Consider the following 24,102-nt stretch of genomic DNA (forward strand, 5'->3'; position numbering starts at 1 on the left):
CTATTTGAAGACAAATACCATATGATTTCATTTATATGTGGAATCTAAAAGCAAAGCAAATGAATAAACAAACAAAAAGCAGAATCAGACCTATAAATAACTGAGAACAAACTGATAGCTGCCAGAAGGGAGAGGATAGGGGGATGGGTAAAATGGGTGAAGGGGAGCAGGAAGTACAGACTTCCAGTTATGGAATGAATAAGTCATGAGAATAAAAGGTACAGCATAGGGAATATAGTCAATAATATTGTAATAGTGTTATATGGTAACAGATGGTAGCTACTCTTGTGAGCACTACATAACCTATAGATGTGTCAAATCACTGTTGTACACCTGAAATTAATGTAACATTGTGTCGACTTTACTCATATTAAAAAAATGTAAAGAAGAAGAAATTCTAGTCCAAGAAGAAAATTAATTTCTTTTCATTGTATCTATATGAGACGATAGATGTTAACTAAATCTATTGTGGTAACCAATTCACAATATATACATATTGTACATACATGATGTACATATATACATCATGCTGTACACCCTAAACTTGTATAGTGATATGTGTTAATTATTTCACAATAAAGCTGGAAAAAGAAAAATTAATTTTATATTGTGTATACGAAGGTGTCAATTTTATTTTGAAAACAAAAAAATGCACAATTAAAATCAATAATTACAAAATAAATAAACAGAAGCAATAAATACAACACATGGTAGGAAATATTTTAAAGCTATAATGAATTAAAGAAGAGAAACTATAAGTGGAAGAGGAAAGAATATGGGAAAAGAAAGACTTGGAAAAAGTCTTGATATCTTCTGAAGTGAGAATGAGGAATATCTACCAGTGACACTGTTGTCTTTTAGGGTGGCAGCCATCATAGTCATCACTCACCTGTCGCATCCTGGAGTGTCTCTTTTGGCTCAAGTATTTTTTCTCTGTTTTTTAAACTCATATGTTTATGTTTGAAGCTATGTATTATTCTCCCACTAGTATTTACACATTTATTTTAGTTTTTAAATTTTTCAGTAGTGAAATACACATAACGTAACTCATTTTAGCCATTTTAAAGTATACAATTCAGTGGTATTTATACCTTCATGATGTTGTCCAACCATCATCAGCATCCAGTTCTAGATTATTACTCCAGAAGAAAATTCCATAATTATTAAGCAGTCACTACCCATTTTGTCTTTTTCCCAGCCCCTGGCAACCACTAATCTATTTTCTGTCTCTATGAATTTGCCTATACTAGATATTTCATATAAATGGAATCATAAAATATATGGATTTTTTAGTGTCTGGCTTTTTTTTTTTTAACTTAACATAGTATCTTTAGTGTTCATCCTGTAGCATGTACCAGCACTTCATTCTCTTTTTTAATAAACAATTTTTATTTTTTAAGAGCTGTTTTAGGTTTATTGCAAAATTGACTGAAAAATCCAGAGTATTTCCATATCCCTGCTCCCTCTCCCCATAATTTCCTATTAACACTTTGCATTGGTATGGTGCATTTGTTACAACAGATGAACCAATAATGATGCATTATTTTCAACTACAGTCTCTAGGTGGGGTCCACATTAGGGTTCACTTTTTGTGTTATACGTTCTGTGGGGTTTGATAAATGTTTTCCTACTTTTGGTACATTAAGTTACCCTTTTTATTTTTGAAGTCAAATTTATTAGTAGATATGCTGGCTTTGCCTTAAAATATGTTTAATGTTACTCTATTTTGACTTAATGTAATTAAAAATATTTTTTTTAGTAAAGTCTGAGGGTTAACTATCCCCCCTTTTTTTCGTCTTCCTTCCTGATGAGTCTAACTTTTGCTTGTTAGTTTTATGTGCTTGTGTAAGCCCAATATATAACAGATAGGTTTTCCCTAGGAAGATCTCAAGAAAGTGTGTTTTTTATCAGTCAAATTCTTTCACTATGTATTAAGAAACATGTTTTCTTTAGCTCACCAAATTGGGGATTAATTTACTTTCTCAGTTCCAATGCCAGTTTAAAAAACCATGGGGAAAGAGAATGATTTGTGGCCTCATTAAGACACCCCAATCACTGATGCAGTCACTGTGGCTGATGGATGAATGTTGGATTGGCCCATCAAGGATCCGGTTCCCTGTCACTCCTGATGCATAGGGAGCTGGTTGTAGTCATGCAAAGCATTGTGACTCTCAGAAGAGATGTATAGATTGGATAGATCTCAGTTTAAGGGAGAGGACTGGAGGAAATCAGAAACCAAATTTGTTAACCCCTCTGCAAGACTTTTTTCTCATTGTCAGTAGACTTTAAGTTCCATTAGGGCAGTGATATTTTTCTTTTTTGTGTATCCTCATAAAGTAGAAAAGTGGCATATATTAGCTGATCAATAAACATTTATGAAGTAGAGGAATAGATTTGTAAATAGGGTGTTTATTTAATATTTTACCTATAGAATACACTGTGCTGGGCTGTAGAGATAAAATGCTTATTAAGGTGTAATTCCTGCCCTAAGATAGTTCTTTATTCTAATACAGTCTCTCTCTTTATTTTTGAACGTCTTATCATTCCCTCATACAGTCTACTCAGAATGGGATTGCCAAAGCAGTCCAGCAATAAATATTTGGTGGAGTCAGATGGTGAATTCAAGGTCACTACTTTGTCAGGAACTGTGGGCTACTTGGAGACCCCTCATTGCTTGTTGATTTGCCCATCCTTAGAGATGAGGATATGATGGATGATGTTGTCCCTGACATTTCTACAACTGTGATTCCAATAGAACATCAATCTTCACATTTTCTTTCATTGCCCACCTCTAGCCTTTGATCCCCAATCTCTAAGTTTAGAAGGACAAAACCCATTAAAATGAGTAGAGAAGTAAGAGCACCTCGCTGGCTCAGCTGGTGGAGCATGTGACTTTTGATCTCTGAGTCCTGACTTCAGGCCCCACATTGGGCATTGAGCTTACTTAAAACAACAGCAGCAACAACAACAACAACAACAACTTTTGAGAGCCGGGGAGCCGCCCCCAGGTCACCTGTTGGTCAGCCTGCTTGACCAGTGTGTGCCCTGGTGGCTGCCATGGGAGTGTAGGGGAGACCATCTCCCTGGAGTCAGGTTCATTTTCCCCAAGCATGGTCAAACTTATGTGGTGCCCTTCTGGGGATACTTGAAGATGGAAAGAAATTTGATTCTTCCAGAGATAGAAACAAGCTCTTTAGGTTTATGTTAGGTAGGTGATCTGAGGCTGAGAAGAAGGGGTTGCCCACATGAATGTGGGTCAGAGAGCCAAACTGACTATCTCTCTAGACTACATTTATGGTGCGGTGCCACTGGGCACCCAGTCATCATCCCACCAAATGCCACTCTCCTCTTTGACATGGAGCTTCTGAAACTGGAGTGACAACAATGGCCTCCTCCCTGAGCTCCCCATTCTTAGATGTGTCATGGAGGGATCTGGTGTGTCCAGATGTACACGTAAATCCTATAGCACTTTTCCTGACTTTCCACTACACTCTTTGTATAAACATGACCCTGACTGAATGTGTTCTGGCACTCAGCTTTGCTCTTTCACTCTCTCCTCCTATGTGTGTTGGCTTAAACTATATGACCTATATCTCAAGTTACTCATTTTATTTTGTTTTTGTTTTGGGGTGAAGGTTCAGTTTTAGTCTTTTGGATCTAGGTTTCCACTTACGTATTAGTAAGATATAAATAGTACAAATAATGGGTTAACTTTATTTTTTAAATTAAAAAAAAGATTTTATTTATTTACTTTAGAGAGGGAGAGAGGACACATAAAGAGTGAGGAGGGGTAGAGGGAGAGGAAGACACAGACTCCCCGCTGAGCAGGGAGCCCGATGTGGGCCTCGATCCCAGGACCCTGAGATCATGACCTGAGCCTAAGCAGACACTTTACCGACTGAGCCACCCAGGTGCCCCATGGGTTAACTTTAGGGTAGGAATTAGTGTGGGAGGGGATGCAAGAATCTTTATTTTGTTATTATTTTTTGGATGAAATTTGTGTCTATTATATATTAAACATTTTTGCTGCTGCTCTGCAAAGCCATAGCAGATTTGAGGTGCTGTTGAGGGTTGAATTACTCTCCAAGTTGAGAGATGTTCTTGGGTCAGATTAAAAGCCCTACCTGAAACTGAAGTGGGGAGGGGAAGAACTTTTGCACTGCCCAACCCCAGCCTCACCTTAAACTCTCTGCCTTATGAAAGCAGATCATGCTCACTGAGATGCTGGACACTACAGGTATCTGTCCCCAGGCCAGTAGGGACCTCTGAAGCTTTCTTTGTGGTCTGGTTTATTATTATTATTATTATTATTATTATTTTATTATTTTCCACCCTGTGGTTTTTCTTTTTCTTTCTTTTTTTCTTTTTTAAGATCTTATTTATTTATTTGACAGAGACAGTGATAGCAAAAGCAGGAACACAAGCAGCGGGAGTGGGAGAGGGAGAGCAGGCTTTCCTCCGAGGAGGGATCCCAGGACCCTGGGATCATGACCTGAGCGGAAGGCAGACGCTTAACAACTGAGCCACCCAGGCGCCCCACCCTGTGGTTTTTCTAATGAATAATCAGGACTTTTGTAATCTCATAGTTACCCAAGCTCCACTTCCCAAATTTTAAGAACTTTAATTGAAACTTTAAATTGAAGGTGCTGTTCGTAGACACCCAATGAAAGTCCAGCCATCATGACAAACCTTTGGGTGCTGTCTTGAGAAAATGATGCTGGTCATCACAGCTTCAACATCTCCTGGCTTTGATGTTCAGCTCCCCCTGTTGAGCTCAGTTTCCTGGCTTTTCTTCCCCCTTGCACCCCTTTGCTGTCCTGTGTGGTGATTTGGTGAGAGAAATTATTGCTGCCTACCCCATTCCTACCTCCCCACACTACATAAGCATTTTGGAGTTTTATGATTGCAATAAAAGTACTTTATGCTGGCTTTTCTAAAAAAAATGAGTGGAGGAGTGACAGGTGGAGGAATCCCATTGTAGAACAAAATATGAATTTAGTTTCTTCAGGTGAGATACTTAAAAACTCATTTGGAAACCTTTGGAAATTGCTGATTGTTCTGAATATATAACAAAAGTAAAATATCCAAAATGGAACCCATTATCCTTCCTGTTCTATATCATAGTTCCAATCCCATTTGTTCCTATTTTGTGGTTATCTCCATGTAAAGGGTTCTCAGGTCCAGAAATCCCTTCTTATCCACCATGTCCATTTGATTATAGCTATTAATACTTGTCCATTCATTTACCTGTCTCCTGCCTTTATTTTTGCTTGCTTGTTATATAAGTATTTTCTTTCCTGTCAGTAGAGTTAATGTTCTGGGCTCTGGCTTCATTCTTCCTGGATTCCAATACTGGTTTTACCACTTAGTGTGTCAGTGAAATTTTGCTAAGAAGATACATCTTCCAAGAGAGGTTGATAATGGGACTTAAGGTTTAAAGATCTGTTAATAGTGTAGAAAAATCTAAGTGGATTCTTCTATATATCCAGGAAGAGGGGGCTCATTTAACAGAAGAAGCTCATATTTTATATCCTTGAAGGCATAAACATAGTGAAGCCTTAGTTGCACCAAAGGCACAGAAACTCTCAATAGTGGGAAGAAGATGGTCAGAAAGGAAAAAAAAATGCCAGTGTTAGCAGTGACTTTTTCCATGAAGCCTTCAGATGTTTCTTCATTCTTATTTGAATATTTTTCTCTGAAAGTATAAATTGCAACATCAATTTTTTTTTCATTCACATGTTCACATAGGACACAATTCAGGACTTGCTAACCAGTGAGAATTTGTTAAAAAAAAAAAGTGTGTGTGTGTGTGTGTGTGTGTGTGTGTGTGTGTGTGTGTGTGTGTGTCTTCCCTCACAGAAGCCTTGGGCTTCTGCTCAAATGGTATATAGTTCTACATCAGTCCTCCCCACTGCATGGCGAACTCCAGGTTTCAAGGTCAGTGGACATGAACCTGAAGAAAGGGCCAGCTGAACTATTAACTTTCACAAGACTTGAACACGTTTGTGTATCTACAATAGTAGTAACATGCCTTAAGAATTCACTCAACTGTGATTCTTCCCTTCAAACGCCACCCCTCCTTCATATTTGATAACAAAAATAGTGGGAAGAGAGATTTTTCTTTTTAAATGTAGTTTTTAAAAATATTTACTTCAATACACACTGAGTACCAGAACAGAAGAGAGACCAGGCATTTGTTTGGAATTTTCTTGTGACAAATTGTTGCTGCTCAAAAAGACACCTTATTTCCCCAAAAGTAACACAAGAGGAAATTCCCCCATTTTTCAGTTGTCCCATTTCCCTTTCTGCCTTTGCCTCTTTGAAAGGGGCTGAAATCATATCTAGTGAAGCAGACCTACTCTCCACACAGGGGCAGCTTTCTTGGAGAACATACCAATAAAAAGCCTGAGCAGGAGCGGCGGAGGTGCTGACACTTCACTTCCTATGGAGGTAACAGACGCTTAGCTTCTTGAGGGATACCCATGTCACCACTCCTTAAATGAGTTACAGAGGTATTTGGAGAAGAATCAGGACAATTTTCAGTGCAATCTGAAGTTGAGCAGACGGTCACAGATGTGCCAACACCCTGAAGGCTAAAATAAGGACAGAGGGTCCCATAGGAGGTGATTCCAGTAAAGGAATAGATGTGCGACCCATCAACCATGTTGTAAAATGACACATCTCCATCTTCCCAGTCCAAGAAAACTCCTATCCTTTGAGGATGCTGCCTCAGTGAAAGTGACTTTGAGAAGGTGGGAACCTTGACTTCTCCTTTCTTGTATCCTATCACCCAGAAATTCTTCTCTGGACATTCTACAAACCACTTATCTCTTATTACTGTATCTGAGCAAACACCCACAGCCCATTTAGTTTCAGGTCCAGCTTCTGTCCCAATATTGACTTCTACCTCCCAGTAATGTCTCCCTGTGTGAAAGTAATTTTGGCCCAGAACACTGAAGACAGCTTCAGATTCCTCTTGTCCTTGGTATACTGAGCCATCACAGTTCTGAGGAACATTTTCCATTAAAGAAACTTGTTTTCTATTCTCAGAGATGATGAGATTGGGATGAGCACTGTCTGGATCCAGAGTAACAGCAACTGTAGGTAGAGGGGGAAATATAGGTCATTCCGCAGTGGAAACTGGCTGGCCTTAGGAAAGATGCAAATACAGAGAAAGGAGAAAGAAGGAAAATAAGAGGGAGAGCCACAGAAGAGGAGGTAAAACAAGTTATGGTTTGTCCCATGTCCATACACAGGAGATATGTGTGTATATCATAGAAGGCCAAGGCTGGATGAGCTTGAGTAACCATTTGTTCCAGATGGGCTGAGACCATCTAGGCAAGAGCTCTGTCTGCCTGACCTGAAGATTCCCAGAGTCAGGTATTTCAGAATGGAGTCCCTCTAGCCTCCCTCTAATGTCTTCACTTTACTGCTTGCTCTTAATAATAAAGCCCTGTCAGAGTCCAATCACAGTGTACCTACTTTCATTTAAGCTTCTTTGGTATCATTTTCATTTGGTATCATTTACTACATAATTATTTAGTCACCCACTTCTCATGTACTTTTATTAGATTTCTAATGGTTGAAATCCTAGGCTCTGTAGTGAGAAAGATAGGCATTTTGATAATCACTTTATCCTTAGTAAGTGCAATCTTGAAGTTACTTTGCTTCTCTCATCCTCAACCTTACCTTCATAATGATATATGCAATTATGATACCTCAGCATAGGACTATTGTGAGAAATAAACAAGATAATGTGTAGAGAACTTACAACTATGTCTTGCCCATGATGAACACTTGCCATTTTTTTTTAGCTTCCAATAGTTATAGTAACATTAATACCAGCAGTAATAGGAGCAATAGGACCAATACCAGCAGTAATTAATCTGTTTCTTCTCAAATCAAACATCTTCAATAGTTAGAATTTCTCTCATAAGAATTTGTATGTGGGGATAGTAGAATGTGCTTTAATTTTTGGAGGATTAAATTAACTAGGAAATATTTGTGGATGCAGGGATATTCAGAGCAAAGCAGCATGCACTAGAAATTGATAATCAACTAATAATTCTGGAAAGATTCTAAGATGGTTTTCCACTTACACTGAGATACAACAAGCTCTTCTCTGTCTCAGGCCAGTGTAACAGACTTCCTTCTGACCGAACTGCTCTTGCAGTGTTAATCAAATGAATAAGTCCACCATATCAATTAAGTTTCAGATTAAAAATCAGTTCCTCAGGGAAATTCCTTCAATCCACCATTTTTTTTCTCTCATGGAAATCTCTTATTCCTTCATAACCTTCACTACAATTTGTACATGTACTTTTCCATGAAGTCAGAGATCAGATCAGCTTTATTTATTTGGCCTTGAACAAATAGTTCTATAAGTTAATGCTGAATGAATGAATGATATCAGAAAAGTAAGGAATCTGTTCACATTTCAGCATGACACTGAGACTGAACTGAAAGCCATGAATGGAAAACCAACCAGGTTTTACTGGGAGTTTATATAAATGTAAGAGTTTCTCATTTGTAGAACAGAGATTATGTGGGACAAAATAATAAAGTCACTCACCTGCTTTGAATTGTTCCTTTCTCCAGTCTAAAAAAAAAAAAATGGGAAAATACATCAAGAATATGTCTTCTCAACTACTGTGATGTTTTACCCTTATTCCCTTATTTTTTTGGGCTCCCACATTCAAAATAAAATTTCCAGAATATAGCACATCTCTGAAAAATGCTCTGGAAGTGCCTCATGAAATCCTGGGGTGCCTGAAGTCCCAAGACAACATCAATTACTCACCAGCATATAAATTTGCTTTTTTCCAGTCTGAAATAAAACAAAGGAATTAGATTTTCCCATTCACAGGATCTTCACTCCAGAGTATTAAATTGCTGCAACCATGTGAAATATGAAGATTTATGATAGTGCTATATTTCTGTATTCATCACTTCAATGACAATTCTGGGGTATTTGTCTTCTTTAATCTATTCTATTTCTCACATTTCCCACATTCCACTAACATATCTGTGATAAACTATGAAGTTCTGATTCTTTTGGAAGAGAAGAAGATAAACTTTGTGAGAGTGTACTGTAGAGCCTAAAATTTCATGTGCTGCCTGACGTCTTTGAACGTCAAAGGGCTCTAAATGCCTGTAAGCTCCCCTGCTCTCACCAGATATCCCTCCACTCAGCAGGAGAAACTCCACACTCAACTAATTTTCCTATCAGTTGAGCCAGTTGAATCCCACCTGGTCCTCAACCTAATGGCCTTCACCTCCCTGTCAGCCTGCAAAATTACTCAAACAAGCCAATCACATACTTCCACAGAAACCAGTAGCACCTCACCCTGTGGTTACTAAAAAGCTTGACTCCCTCAGCCCCTGCTGGTTCACCCTGTTCACAAGTGCAACATGTGGTCCTGTGTGGCTTGTGGTGTCCTCCTCCCCCAGGATGTGAGTATAGGTGGTTAATAAACTGCTGTCAAGCTCATATGTCCAGTGTTGGGTGCCATGTGTCTAAACATCTTACCCTATTTAGGGTGGGGAAGCCCTCCTTCACTAGCAAGGTGAACAGGAGATGATCAAAACAGAGGGATGAGATGGTTGGTCCAACTATAACATCAATATTACTCACCTTGCTGATATAACTGCTTCCTTCTGACTGAAAAGGAATAACAACCTGTGAGATGCAAAGTACGTAGCTTCTAGTACATCTACTAGAACAAAGAAAAATGGAACACTTACCAAGTTCTTTCTCAAGCGATTCTAAAAAGGAAAGAAAATAACAAAACATTTTATAGAAAACAAGTCCAAGGTTTATTTTCTAGACTATGTTACCTAAGCCCAGATCCTGAATGCTAATTCCGTATACCTAGATCAAGAAATTAATCCTGAGAATTACTACAACCATTTTTTCCTAACTCCATGTTTATACCAATGAACTTTCTCTCTCCATTGGACTCTATTATTATAATATTTTTCTCATAAAGGCCCTTGACTCCATGTCTTACTGGAGGTCTTGAGGTTCTAACTAAGTACACTCACGTCTCTCTGTTCCAACAGATTCCATCCATATGCACAGCTAACAAACCCATAAGTTCACAGATCCCCCCAAGTCTGATTCAGTTTTACCTCTGGCTTCACTTTCCTTCTCTTTTTCCTCCTGGATTTCCTGTACTCTTTTTTTCTCTTGTCGTTCTTTCCAAGCCAAAAACACAACAGCACCCAGGAAAATCCCAAGTATGAAGAAAGTCCCAGCAAATGCTACCTTCCAAGGAGAGGTCCTAGGGAAGAAGGATTCTGATACAGAGGCCCCCAAAACCTGATTAAAAACATTACCAACCAATCCTATCCCATCCCAATTCCTAAATATCCCCTCCTCACACCTGTCCTGTCCCCCAAATGAGCAACACTGACCTGGGATAGAAATGGTTTCCACCTGCTCTTGTCCAAAGAAGGGGTTCTTCATGGAGCAGGACACTTTTGTCTTTGAAGTGTCTCTCACAATGAGGGATGCCTCTATTTGAAACAACCCATCATCATCTTGGGTCTCATCCTCAGAGAGAGATGGTATCTTCTCTCCCTTTGCATCTGTCCATTTTATCTCAGGCTGGGGAAACCACCCCTTGCCTGTGCATGTCAGCCTTATTCCTTTATCTTCCGGACCCACCATGAAAACATGAGGACCAGAACCCAGACCTGGAAAGGAGAAAGTCATTCATTTGAGACCTGGACGCCTTTGATCCTGAGCCCCTAATTTTACACAGTGTGGGGATATGGACAAAGCACCATCATTCTTGGTGGGAAGAGGGGGTTTCTTTTCTTCTTTCATGACATAAATGGGTAACTGTGGCTAAATCTCAAGAGATTTGAAGCTGATACTAGACTCCATACTGATGCCTACCACATCTGCTCTACACATTTGCAGATATGCAGATAGGCTTATCTGCAATTGGCCATAAAAGGAAAAGAGCAGAGTAAATTTTACCAGTGTTAAGTTCTTTCAGGAAAACACCAAAATATTTTTATATCTGTCCTATATCTATCTATTCCACATATTGAAGTTTTAAGGAAGACTACCTTTCTGTGATTAAATTGAGTCTTCTTGTAGTCACTTCCTTAAACAATCTCATTTTGCATGTTTTCCAAATTTTCTTTCTTCCCCTGAGTAGAGAATATCTAAAAGATGAAGGTAGCCAGGTGAAGTTATTCCATGAAGGAGCTGATCTATTTTTTTTTAAGTTTTCCACTCTCATTTATTTCTTTTCTCTCCGCCACCTCTCCTCTTCAACTTTGCACAGGTTGGGTCTACTAGTGGATCCATGTCACCAGCACCCATATTAAAACATTACATTACTAGAATACTAGAAGAATCCATTGTCTCTTTGAGAATAATGGCTATCCTGGCTTCTAAAGCTATATGTTATTTTGTCTGTTAAAACTTAATATCTCATGATATGGATCCCCTTAGGGCCAGCTCAGTCCTACTTTGATTCCTCAGGTATAGGAAATATATTAGAAATCTCAGAGATCTTGTCTTTTTTTGGCTAAAAATTATAATGCCACTAATAATTTTTACTATCAGATCCTGATCTGCTTGGGAGGGACACACTTGTAAAAAACAGAAAACAATCTGAAAGACAATCTTCAGAATTGTTGGAGGGAGCTGCCAACTCTCTTGAACAAAGGAAATTAATAGAAGTGAGTAAAACTGGTCATAAGCAAAACAGACTCTTAATTATAGAGAACAAACTGATGGTTACCAGAGGGTTGTGTGTGCTGGGGGGTGGGTGGGTGAAACAGATGAGGGAGATTACCATGATGCACACTGAATAATGTATAGAATTATTGAATCTATATTGTTGAATCACTATATATTGTACACCTGAAACTAATATAACACTGTATGTTAACTATCTTGAATTAAGATTAAAAAAAACAATAAAAAGGAAGTTAAGAGGAAATAGGAAAAAAAAGATATCAAAGAGGAAGAAAAAAAAGAAACTGGTCATCAGCAAAATGCACAGTCAAGGCCTAGGAAGAAAATACTAATAGACAAAAATAGACCTTGTGTCTCCTGGAAGAATATAACAAATGAAGCTCCAAGTTGAAATAAGCAAAAACTATACCTATGTTGTGAAAGAGGAACAGGGCACCTTGGTGGCTCAGTGTCTGCCTTCAGCTCAGGTCATAATCCCAGGTTCCTGGGATCAAGTCTTGCATCAGGCTCCTTGCTCAGTGGGGAGCCTGCTTCTCCCTCTTACTGCTGTTTCCCCTGCTTGTGCTCTCTCTCTCTCTGACAAATGAACAAATAATTATTTAAGAGAGAGAGAGAGAGAAGAAGAGAAAGAGATGCCCTTTCCTGAGCATAGAAGCAGTTGTACTAGGCAAAGTTTAACTGAATGGTAGATAAGTGTAGATATATAACCAACCAACTGCTTCTAAAGGTTGGACTTTTTATACATCAGTCAATGAATGGATATGGGAAAGGCACTGAAAAAAAATGACATGACTTATGTGAGGTTATGTCTGGAACTGTGAAAAACTATGACTTCCTACTAGGAAGATACTAGAGTGGGATCACAGTAACATGGCTCAGGAGAGTTTGTCACTCTTTCCTTTAAGACCTAATTGATTTGGATTCTTTTTAATAAAGTTATACATGAAGAAGATGGATAAAAATTGGGAGGAAGGAGCAAGATGGTGGAGGAGCAGGAGACCTAAATTTCGTCTGGTCCCAGGAATTCAACTAGATAGGGATCAAACCATTCTGAACACCTACGAACTAAGGAGGTGATCAAAGAAAAGAATAGCAGCAACTCTCTGAACATAAAAATGACCACTTTCTGGAAGGTAGGACTGCGGAGAAGTGAATCCGAGGCGATATTCGGGAGGATAGATGGTGGGGGAGGGGGCCTCCATCAGCCGTTCTGGCAAGTGATAGAGGAGCAGAGCACAAAATTGGAACTTTTAGAAGTCTGCTCCGCTGAGGGACGTCACTCCAGTGGCTAAGCGGGGGCTGGAACCCTCGCTGGGACAGTGTGGTCTCAGGAACCTTGGGGTCACAGAAAGACCGGGGTGAGTGAGGCAGAGCTCCCAGGTATCAGAGCAGGGAAGCTGGCTGCAGAGACAGAGCTGAGGAGCGGGCTCTCAGCTCAGGGTTGCCATAAACTGTGATCCATGGCACAGTTGGGCCACTGCTCCTCCAGCAGGGACCCAAAGAGCAGCAGATCCGGGAGACTTCCCTTCCTCCCCCCGGGGAAGCAGTGTAGGAGTGCACCGCAGGGATCTGCTGGGTTTGGAGACTCCACATGGGGTTATGTGACAGAGATAGAAATGCTTGGTCACAGGCCGGGTGAGCATGGAGAGCAGCTGGAGACCAGGGAGACGGGAGTGACTGACTGCTTCTATCTGGGAGCGCACTGAGGAGTGGGGCCCCAAGTTCTCGGCTCCTCCCAGGCAGAGATTGGGAGGCCCCCATTTCACCCTCATCCTCCAAGGCTTAAGGGAAAACTTGCAAGGAACAAAAGCTCCTGAGAGCACACCCGAGCAGATTACTTAGCCTGGCCCGGAAAGGGCAGGCAATTCCACCTCCAACAAAGACATTTGGGAACCACAGCAACAGGCCCCTCCCCCAGATGGTCAGCAAGAACAGTCGGCCAAGAACAGGTTACGGATCAATTAGAATGGCAGAACTCAAGCAGTAGGGGAATACTGCACATAGAATTCATGGCTTTTTTTACCATGATTCTTTAGTCTTTCAAAGTTAATTTTTTTAACTTTCTTTTCTTTTTGCATTTTTTAAAATTTTTTATTGTTATGTTAATCACCATATATTACATCATTAGTTTTTGATGTAGTGTTCCATGATTCATTGTTTGTTCATAACACCCAGTGCTCCATGCAGAATGTGCCCTCTTTAATACCCATCACCAGGCTAACCCATCCCCCTACCTTCCTCCCCTCTAGAACCCTCAGTTTGTTTTTCAGAGTCCATCATCTCTCATGGTTCCTCTCCCCCCCTGACTTACTCCCCTTCATTCTTCCTCTCCTGTTATCTTCTTCTTTTTCTTTTTTCTTAAAATATGTTGCGTTATTTGTTTCAGAAGTACAGATCTGTGATTCAACAGTCTTGCACAATTCACAGTGCTCACCGTAGCACATACCCTCCCCAATGTATATCACCCAGCCACCCCATTCCTCCCACCCCCAACCACTCCAGTAACACTCAGTTTGTTTCCTGAGATTAAGAATTCCTCATATCAGTGAGGTCATATGATACATGTCTTTCTCTGATTGACTTATTTCACTAAGCATAACACCCTCCAGTTCCATCCACGTCATTGCAAATGGCAAGATCTCATTCCTTTTGATGGCTGCATAATATTCCATTGTGTATATATACCACCTCTTCTTTATCCATTCATCTGTCGATGGACATCTTGGCTCTTTCCACAGTTTGGCTATTGTGGACAACTTTCTTTTTTTTTTTGAATTTTTCTTTTTCCCTTTTTCAACCAACATCTTATCAATCCCTTTTTTAAAAAATCTTTTTATTTTTCATTTTTAGAGTCATATTCTATCCCTTCATAGTAGTTACCTTTATTTTTGGTATATATATAGAAGTTTTTCTCTCATTAAGATTTTGGGATACAGTTTCTTCTAACAGACCAAAAATACCCCAAATCTTTAGTGTGTGGCTTTGTTCTAGCCTCCTGCCTGATCACATTCTCTCCCCCACTTTTTAAAATCCTCTTCTTTCTTTTTTCAACCAACATTTTATCTTATCAATTCCTTTTATAAAATCTTTTATAATTTTCATCTTTACAGTCATATTCCATCCCTTCATCGTATTAACCCTTTTTTGTACATATATAAGTTTTGCTTTCTTTAAAATTTTGGGAGGCACTTTCTTCTAACAGACCAAAATACACCCCAAATCTAGTGTGTGGCACTGATCTGTGCACCACCCTGATCATATTTCATCATATTCTGTTTTTTCTTTTGTTTGTTTGTTTGTTTTTGTTTTTATCTTTTTCTTTCTTTTTTTCTTTTTCTTCCTTTCCCTTTCCTTTCCCCCAGTTTCAAGTCTCTTCTGATTTGTTTAGTGTCTATTTTCTGGGGATGTTGTTACCCTATTACCATATTGTTTTCTCATTCATCTATTCTCCTCTGGACAAAATGACAAGATGGAAAAAATCACCTCAAAAAACAGAAAAAGAGGTAGTACCAACTGCCAGGGACCTAATCAATATGGACATTAGTAAGATGTCAGAACTAGAGTTCAGAATGATGATTTTAAAGATACTAGCTGGGCTTGAAAAGCATGGAAGATATTAGAGAAACCCTTTCTGAAGAAATAGAAGAACTAAAATCTAATCAAGTCAAAATAAAAAAGGCTATTAATGAGGTGCAATAAAAATGGAGGCTCTAACTGCTAGGATAAAAGAAGCAGAAGAGAGAATTAGTGACATAGAAGACCAAATGATGGAAAATAAGGAAGCTGAGAAAAAGAGAAATAAACAACTACTGGATCACGAGGGCAAAATTCAAGAGATAAGTGATACCATAAGACAAAACAATATTAGAATAACTGGGATCCCAGAAGGAGAAGAAAGAGAGACGGGAGCAGAAGGTATATTGGAGCAAATTATAGCAGAGAACTTCCCTAATTTGGGGAAAGAAACAGGCATGAAAATCCAGGAGACACAGAAAAACCCCCTCAAAAGTAAACACCCTGACATCTAATAGTAAAACTTACAAGTCTCAGAGACAAAGAGAAAATCCTGAAAGCAGCTTGGGAAAAGAAATATGTAACCTACAATGGTAAAAATATTAGATTGGCAACAGACCTATCCACAGAGACATGGCAGGCCAGAAAAGACTGGCATGATATATTCTGAGCACTAAATGGGAAAAATATGAGGCCAAGAATACTCTATCTAGCTAAGTTGTCACTGAAAATGGAGAGATAAAAAGCTTACAGGACAAACAAAAACTAAAGGAATTTACAAACATGAAACCAGCCCTACAAGAAATATTGAAAGGGGTCCTCTAAGCCAAGAGAGCCTAAAAGCAACATAGACCCAAAAGGAACACAGACAATATCCAGTAACAGTCACCTTACAGGCAATACAATGGCACTAAATTCATCTCTTTCAATAGTTACCCTGAATGTAAATGGGCTAAATGCCTCAATCAAAAGACACAGACTATCAGATTGGATTAAAAAACAAGACCCACCAATATGCTGTCTGCAAGAGACTCATTTTAGAGCCCCAAACACCCCCAGATTGAAAGTGAGGAGGTGGAAAACCATTTACCATACTAACGGACACCAAGAGCTGGGGTGGCAATCCTTATATCAGACAAATTAGATTTTAAACCAAAGATTATAATAAGAGATGAGGAAGGACACTATATCCTATTTAAAGGATCTATCCAACAAGAAGATCTAACAATTGTAAATATCTATGCCCCGAACATGGGAGCAGCCAGTTATATAAGCCAATTAATAATAAAAGCAAAGAAACACATCGACCACAAGACAATAGTAGTGGGGGACTTTAACACCCACCTCACTGAACTGGACAGATCATCTAAGCAAAAGATCAACAAGGAAATAAAGACTTTAAATGACACACTGGACCAAATGGACTTCACAGATATATTCAGGACATTCCATCCCAAAGCAACAGAATACACATTTTTCTCTAGTGCCCATGGAACATTCTCCAGAAGAGATCACATCCTAGGTCATAAATCAGGTCTCAACCGGTACCAAAAGATTGGGATCATTACGTGCACATTTTCAGACCACAATGCTTTGAAACTAGAACTCAATCACAAGAGGAAAGTCGGAAAGAACTCAAATACATGGAGGCTAAAGAGCATCCTAGTAAAGAATGAATGGGTCAACCAGGAAATTAAAGAAGAATTTAAAAAATTCATGGAAACCACTGAAAATGAAAACACAACTGTTCAAAATCTTTGGGATGCAGCAAAGGCAGTCCTAAGAAGAAAGTATATAGCAATTCAAGCCTTTCTCAAAAAACAAGAAAGGTCTCAAATACACAACCTAACCCTACACCTAAAGGAGCTGGAGAAAGAAGAGCAAATAAAGCCTAAACCCAGCAGGAGAAGAGAAATAATAAAGATCAGAGCAGAAATCAAAGAAATAGTAACCAAAAGAACAGTAGAACAGATCAACAAAACTAGGAGGTGGTTCTTTGAAAGAATTAACAAGATTGATAAACCCCTGGCCAGACTTATCCAAAAGAAAAGAGAAATGACCCAAATCAACAAAATCATGAATGAAAGAGGAGAGATCACAACCAACACCAAGGAAATACAAACAACTATAAGAACATATTATGAGCAACTCTATGCCAGCAAATTAGATAATCTGGAAGAAATGGATGCACTCCTAAAGATGTATCAACTACCAAAACTGAACCAGGAAGAAATAGAAAACCTGAACAGACCTATAACCACTAAGGAAATTGAAGCAGTCATCAAAAATCTTCCAACAAACAAAAGCCCAGGGCCGGATGGCTTCCCAGGGGAATTCTACCATACATTTAAAGAAGAATTAATACCTATTTTTCTGAATCTGTTCCAAACAATAGAAATGGAAGGAAAACGTCCAAACTTGTTTTATGAGGCCACCATTACCTTGATCCCAAAACCAGACAAAGACTCCATCAAAGAGGAGAATTACAGACCAATATCCTTGATGAACATGGATGCAAAAATTCTCACCAAAATACTAGCCAATTGGATCCAACAGTATATTCAAAGGATTATTCACCATGGCCAAGTGGTATTTATCCTTGGGCTGCAAGGTTGGTTTAACATCCACAAATCAATCAATGTGATACAATACATTAACAAAAGAAAAACTGTAATCCTAATAGATGCAGAAAAAGCATTTGATAAAGTACAGCATCCTTTCTTGATCAAAACTCTTCAGAATATAGGGATAGAGGGTACATACCTCAATATCATAAAAGCCATCAATGAAAAACCCACAGCAAATATCATTCTTAATGGGGAAAAACTGAGAGCTTTCCCCCTAAGGTCAGGAACGCAGCAGGGATGTCCACTCTCACCACTGCTATTCAACATAGAATTAGAAGTCCTAGCCACAGCACTCAGACAACAAAAAGAAATCAAAGGCATCCAAATCGGCAAAGAAGAAGTCAAACTCTCATTTTTTGCAGATGATATGATACTTTATGTGGAAAACCCAAAAGATTCCACCCCAATACTGCTAGAACTCATACAGAAATTCAGTAAAGTGGCAGGATATAAAATCAATGCACAGAAATCAGTTTCATTCCTGTACACTAACAAGACAGAAGAGAGAGAAATTAAGGAGCTGATCCCATTTACAACTGCACCCAAAACCATAAGATACCTAGGAATAAATCTAACCAAAGAGGCAAAGGATCTGTACTCAGAAAGCTATAAAATACTCAAGAAAGAAATTGAAGAAGACAAAAAGAAATGGAAAAACGTTCCATGCTCATGGATTGAAAGAACAAATATTGTGAAGATGTCCATGCTACCTAGAGCAATCTACACATTCAATACAATCCCCATCAAAATACCATCCACTTTTTTCAAAGAAATGGAACAAATCATCCTAAAATTTGTATGGAACCAGAAAAGACCCCGAATAGCCAAGGAATGTTGTAAAAGAAAAGCAAAGCTGGTGGCATCACAATTCTGGACTTCCAGCTCTATTACAAAGCTGTCATCATCAAGACAGTATGGTACTGGCACAAAAACAGACACATAGATCAATGGAACAGAATAGAGGCCCAGAAATGGACTCTCAACTCTATGGTCAACTCATCTTTGACAAAGCAGGAAAGAATGTCCAATGGAAAAAAGACAGTCTCTTCAACAAATGGTGTTGGGAAAATTGGACAGCCACATGCAGAAGAATGAAACTGGACCATTTCTTTACACCACACACAAAAATAGACTCAAAATGGTTGAAAAACCTAAATGGGAGACAGGAGTCCATCAAAATCCTAAAGGAGAACACAGGCAGCAACCTCTTCGACCTCAGCCACAGCAACTTCTTCCTAGAAACATTGCCAAAGGCAAGGGAAGCCAGGGCAAAAATAACTATTGGGACTTCATCAATATAAAAAACTTTTGCAAATCAAAGGAAACAGTCGACAAAACCAAAAGACAACCGACAGAATGGGAAAAGATAATTGCAAATGACATATCAGATAAAGGGCTAGTATCCAAAATCTATAAAGAACCTCTTAAACTCAACACCCAAAGAACAAATGATCCAATCAAGAAATGGGCAGAAGACATGAACAGACATTTTTCCAAAGAAGATATCCAAATGGCCAACAGACACATGAAAAAGTGCTCAACATGGCTTGGCGTCAGGGAAATCCAAATCAAAACCTCAATGAGATACCACCTCACACCAGTCAGAATGGCTAAAATTAACAAGTCAGGAAACCTCAGGTGTTGACGGGGATGCGGTGAAAGGGTAACCCTCCTCCACTGTTGGTGGGAATGCAAGCTGGTGCAACCACTCTGGAAAACAGTATGGAGGTTCCTCAAAAAGTTGAAAATATACCATACAATCCAGCAATTGCACTACTGGGTATTTACCCCAAAGATACAAATGTAGGGATCCGAAGGGATACATGCAACCTGTTATTTATAGCAGCAATGTCCACAATAGCCAAACTGTGGAAAGAGACAAGATGTCCATCGACAGATGAATGGATAAAGAAGAAGTGGATACAATGGAATATTATCCAGCCATCACAAGGAATGAGATCTTGCCATTTGCAATGACATGGATGGAACTGGAGGGTGTTATGCTGAGCGAAAGAAATCAATCAGAGAAAGACATGTATCATATGATCTCACTGATATGAGGAATTCTTAATCTCAGGGAACAAATTGAGGGTTGCTGGAATGGTGGGGGTGGGAGGGATGGAGTGGCTGGGTGACAGACATTGGGTAGGGTATGTGCTATGGTGAGCACTGTGAATTGTGTAAGACTGTTGAATCACAGACCTGTACCTCTGAAACAAATAATACAATAGATGTTAAAAAAAAAAAAAGAAAAGAAAAAGATAGCAGGAAGGGAAGAATGAAGGTGGGGAAATCGGAGAGGGAGCCGAACTGTGAGAGAGGATGGACTCTGAAAAACAAACAGAGAGTTCTAGAGGGGAGGGGGTAGGAGGATAGGTTAGCCTAGTGATGGGTATTAAAGAGGGCACGTACTGCATGGAGCACTGGGTGTTATATGCAAACAATGAATCATGGAACACTACATCAAACACTAATGATGTAATGTATGGTGATTAACATAACATAATAATTTAAAAAAAAGAAATATGCAGATGTTAAAGCTAAGCATCAGGCCATAACAGTGCTGAAATCATCAAACAATACAATGTGACAGTTATAATAATAAATAAACATGAATATATTCTGAGTTATCAATAAAAAAGAAGATGGAGAAAATAAGTCTATAGATATCTTGTCAGAAAAATCAAATGAGAAGTATTAATTTAAGATTGACCTAACACATGCAAAAATGAAGAAAAACATTACAATTTTAGAAGTTTGGGCAGAGAATAAGATTTAGAAATGCAAACACTATGATATTGTCAAAGAAATGGACAGATAAATCATTATGAACACAGAGAGTATTTATAATTTGCCCTGGTATCTATGAGTTTATGGAAAATATTCATTTGTAATTTGGTACAGATTTTCTACATCATTTGCTAATAGTATAGAAATAAGTGGTATAATTAGGAACAAATATTTTGAGCATTCTATAAACTCTAATACCAAAATAATACTTACATAGATTAAAAATCTAAATGTAAATAGCAAAGCAATAAAAAGGAGATAGGAATGAACTACAACCACATGCACTTAACCACAGAAAAATCTCACAAACATAATGGTAAGCAAAAAAACAAAAAAAACAAAAAAAACAAAAAAAGAACAAAACAACAACAACAACAACAAAAACAGACAAAAGAGTCCATCCACATATGTGAAATTCATAAACAGACAAAAATTAATCTATGAGGTTAGAAATCATAATATAATTACCCTTGAGGAAATCATAACTGAAAGGGAAAAATAGATTTTCTGGATTCTAATTAAGCTCTGTTTCTTGATTTGGGTGATTTTTCAGGTGTATTCACTTTGTGAATATTTGTTATGTTGTACATTTAAAATTAGTAGCAAATTCTCTTTGTATGTTACATTTCAATATATTTTACAGAAAAGATATTAGGAGAAAAGAAGGTGAAATATTTTTGTGATGTTGGTATAAAGGTGTACATCTAAGAGCACGAAAAAACTAAAAAGACAAAAGATAATGCTGATGGAACACTGGGTGTTATACGCAAACAATGAATCATGGAGCACTACATCAAAAACTAATGATGTAATGTATGGTGATTAACATAACATAATAAATAAATTTTAAAAAGATAATGCTGATAGTGCAGACTATGTAATACTTCTAAACCTCTATAAGTGAAAGATATATGATTTCACTTATATGTAGAATCTGAAAACAAAACAAAGGAACCAACAGACAAAACACCAAAAACAAATTCATAAATACAGAGAACAAACTGGCAGTTGCCAGAGGGGAAGAGAGTGTGGGATGGGAGAAATAGTAAAGGGGATTAAGAGGTACAAACTTCCATTGGAAAGAAGAAGATGGCAGAGAAGTAGGAGGACCCTAGGCTTGCCTCTACCCATGAACACAACAAGATAACTATCAAATCATCCTAAATGCCCCAGAAATTTACCTGAAGACTGACAGAACAAAATCCATAACTAAAGGGAGAGAAGAGCCACATAGAAAAATGTAGGAGGTGGGGAGACATGGTTTAGGGGAGAAAGGGATTGTGGGTGCTGGGACAGGGAGGGAACCATAGTCTTGGAGAAGGGCAAGAGAGAGGGAGGAGCACACAGGGCAACACATAAGGAGAACATTTCCCCAAAGCCATTGGCTTAGAAAACAAGAATGGCTGAATTTCATTAGTTCTTTCAATCCTATTAACTGAAAGTGACAGAATGGAGAAATATTTATCATGCAATTGGATGTCAAAAGAAAGCCAGACTAGCAATACTTATAGTGGACAAACTAGACTTTAAAATAATGACTGTAACAAGGGAAAAAGAAGGGCACTATATCATAATAAAGGGGACAATCCAACCAGATCTAACAATTTTAAATATCTATGCACCCAACATGGGAGCACTCAAATACATAAAACAATAACCATAGATAACCTGGAAGAAATGGGTGCATTCCTAGAGATGTATCAACTACCAAAACTGAACCAGGAAGAAATAGAAAACCTGAACAGACCTATAACCACTAAGGAAATTGAAGCAGTCATCAAAAATCTCCCAAGAAACAAAAGCCCAGGGCCAGATGGCTTCCCAGGGGAATTCTATCAGACATTTAAAGAAGAATTAATACCTATTCTCCTGAAACTGTTCCAAAAAATAGAAATGGAAGGAAAACTTCCAAATTCATTTTATGAGGCCACCATTACCTTGATCCCCAAACCAGACAAAGATCCCATCAAAAAGGAGAATTACAGACCAATATCCTTGATGAACATGGATGCAAAAATTCTCACCAAAATACTAGCCAATAGGATCCAACAGTACATTAAAAGGATTATTCACCACGACCAAGTGGGATTTATCCCTGGGCTGCAAGGCTGGTTCAACATCCGCAAATCAATCAACGTGATACAATACATTAACAAAAGAAAGAACAAGAATCATATGATCCTCTCAATAGATGCAGAAAAAGCATTTGACAAAGTACAGCATCCTTTCTTGATCAAAACTCTTCAGAGTATAGGGATAGAGGGTACATACCTCAATATCATAAAAGCCATCTACGAAAAACCTACAGCGAGTATCATTCTCAATGGGGAAAAGCTGAGAGCTTTTCCCCTAAGGTCAGGAACGCGGCAGGGATGTCCACTCTCACCACTGCTATTCAACATAGAATTAGAAGTCCTAGCCACAGCACTCAGACAACAAAAAGAAATCAAAGGCATCCAAATCGGCAAAGAGGAAGTCAAACTCTCACTCTTTGCAGATGATATGATACTTTATGTGGAAAACCCAAAAGACTCCACCCCAAAACTGCTAGAACTCATACAGGAATTCAGTAAAGTAGCAGGCTATAAAATCAATGCACAGAAATCAGTGGCATTCCTATACACCAACAACAAGACAGAAGAGAGACAAATTAAGGAGTCGATCCCATTCACAATTGCACCCAAAACCATAAGATACCTAGGAATAAATTTAACCAAAGAGGTAAAGGATCTGTACTCAGAAAACTATAAAATACTCAAGAAAGAAATTGAAGAAGACACAAAGAAATGGAAAAACGTTCCATGCTCATGGATTGGGAGAACCAACATTGTGAAGATGTCAATGCTACCTAGAGCAATCTACACATTCCATGCAATCCCCATCAAAATACCATCCACTTTTTTCAAAGAAATGGAACAAATCATCCTAAAATTTGTGTGGAACCAGAAGAGACCCCGAATAGCCAGAGGAATCTTGAAAAAGAAAAGCAAAGCTGGCGGCATCACAATTCCGGACTTCCAGCTCTATTACAAAGCTGTCATCGTCAAGACAGTATGGTACTGGCACAAAAACAGACACATAGATCAATGGAACAGAATCGAGAGCCCAGAAATGGACCCTCAACTCTATGGTCAACTTATCTTTGACAAAGCAGGAAAGAATGTCCAATGGAAAAAAGACAGTCTCTTCAACAAATGGTGTTGGGAAAATTGGACAGCCACATGCAGAAGAACGAAACTGGACCATTTCCTTACACCACACACAAAAATAGACTCCAAATGGTTGAAAGACCTAAACGTGAGACAGGAGTCCATCCAAATCCTAAAGGAGAACACAGGTAGCAACCTCTTCGACCTCATCCGCAGCAACTTCTTCCTAGAAACATCACCAAAGGCACGGGAAGCCAGGGCAAAAATGAACTATTGGGATTTCATCAAGATAAAAAGCTTTTGC

General features: G+C 38.6%; 1 protein-coding gene and 1 pseudogene across 1 annotated transcript in view; one reads left to right on the forward strand and one right to left on the reverse strand.

Annotated features, from left to right (window-relative positions):
- The first annotated feature begins 2,566 nt into the window (after positions 1-2,566).
- LOC114222087 (peptidyl-prolyl cis-trans isomerase FKBP1A-like) lies at positions 2,567-3,379 on the forward strand (annotated as a pseudogene).
- A 3,063-nt stretch (positions 3,380-6,442) lies between these two features.
- The window catches only part of LOC114222115 (butyrophilin subfamily 1 member A1-like), a 37,593-nt gene continuing 19,933 nt past the window's right edge, over positions 6,443-24,102 (reverse strand). The window contains exons 3-9 of the mRNA XM_028120467.2: positions 10,417-10,698; positions 10,132-10,299; positions 9,745-9,765; positions 9,635-9,661; positions 8,801-8,827; positions 8,573-8,599; positions 6,443-7,098 (exon numbers count right to left, since the gene is read on the reverse strand). Coding sequence (XP_027976268.1) covers positions 6,443-7,098; positions 8,573-8,599; positions 8,801-8,827; positions 9,635-9,661; positions 9,745-9,765; positions 10,132-10,299; positions 10,417-10,698 — 1,208 coding nt within the window. The remainder of the gene's footprint in view (positions 7,099-8,572; positions 8,600-8,800; positions 8,828-9,634; positions 9,662-9,744; positions 9,766-10,131; positions 10,300-10,416; positions 10,699-24,102) is intronic.

Source organism: Eumetopias jubatus, unplaced genomic scaffold (genome assembly GCF_037043125.1).
Source record: "Eumetopias jubatus isolate StellerSeaLion01/CBP00866 unplaced genomic scaffold, mEumJub1_p1.0 scaffold_6, whole genome shotgun sequence".
In the NCBI taxonomy this organism is placed as follows: Eukaryota; Metazoa; Chordata; class Mammalia; order Carnivora; family Otariidae; genus Eumetopias; species Eumetopias jubatus.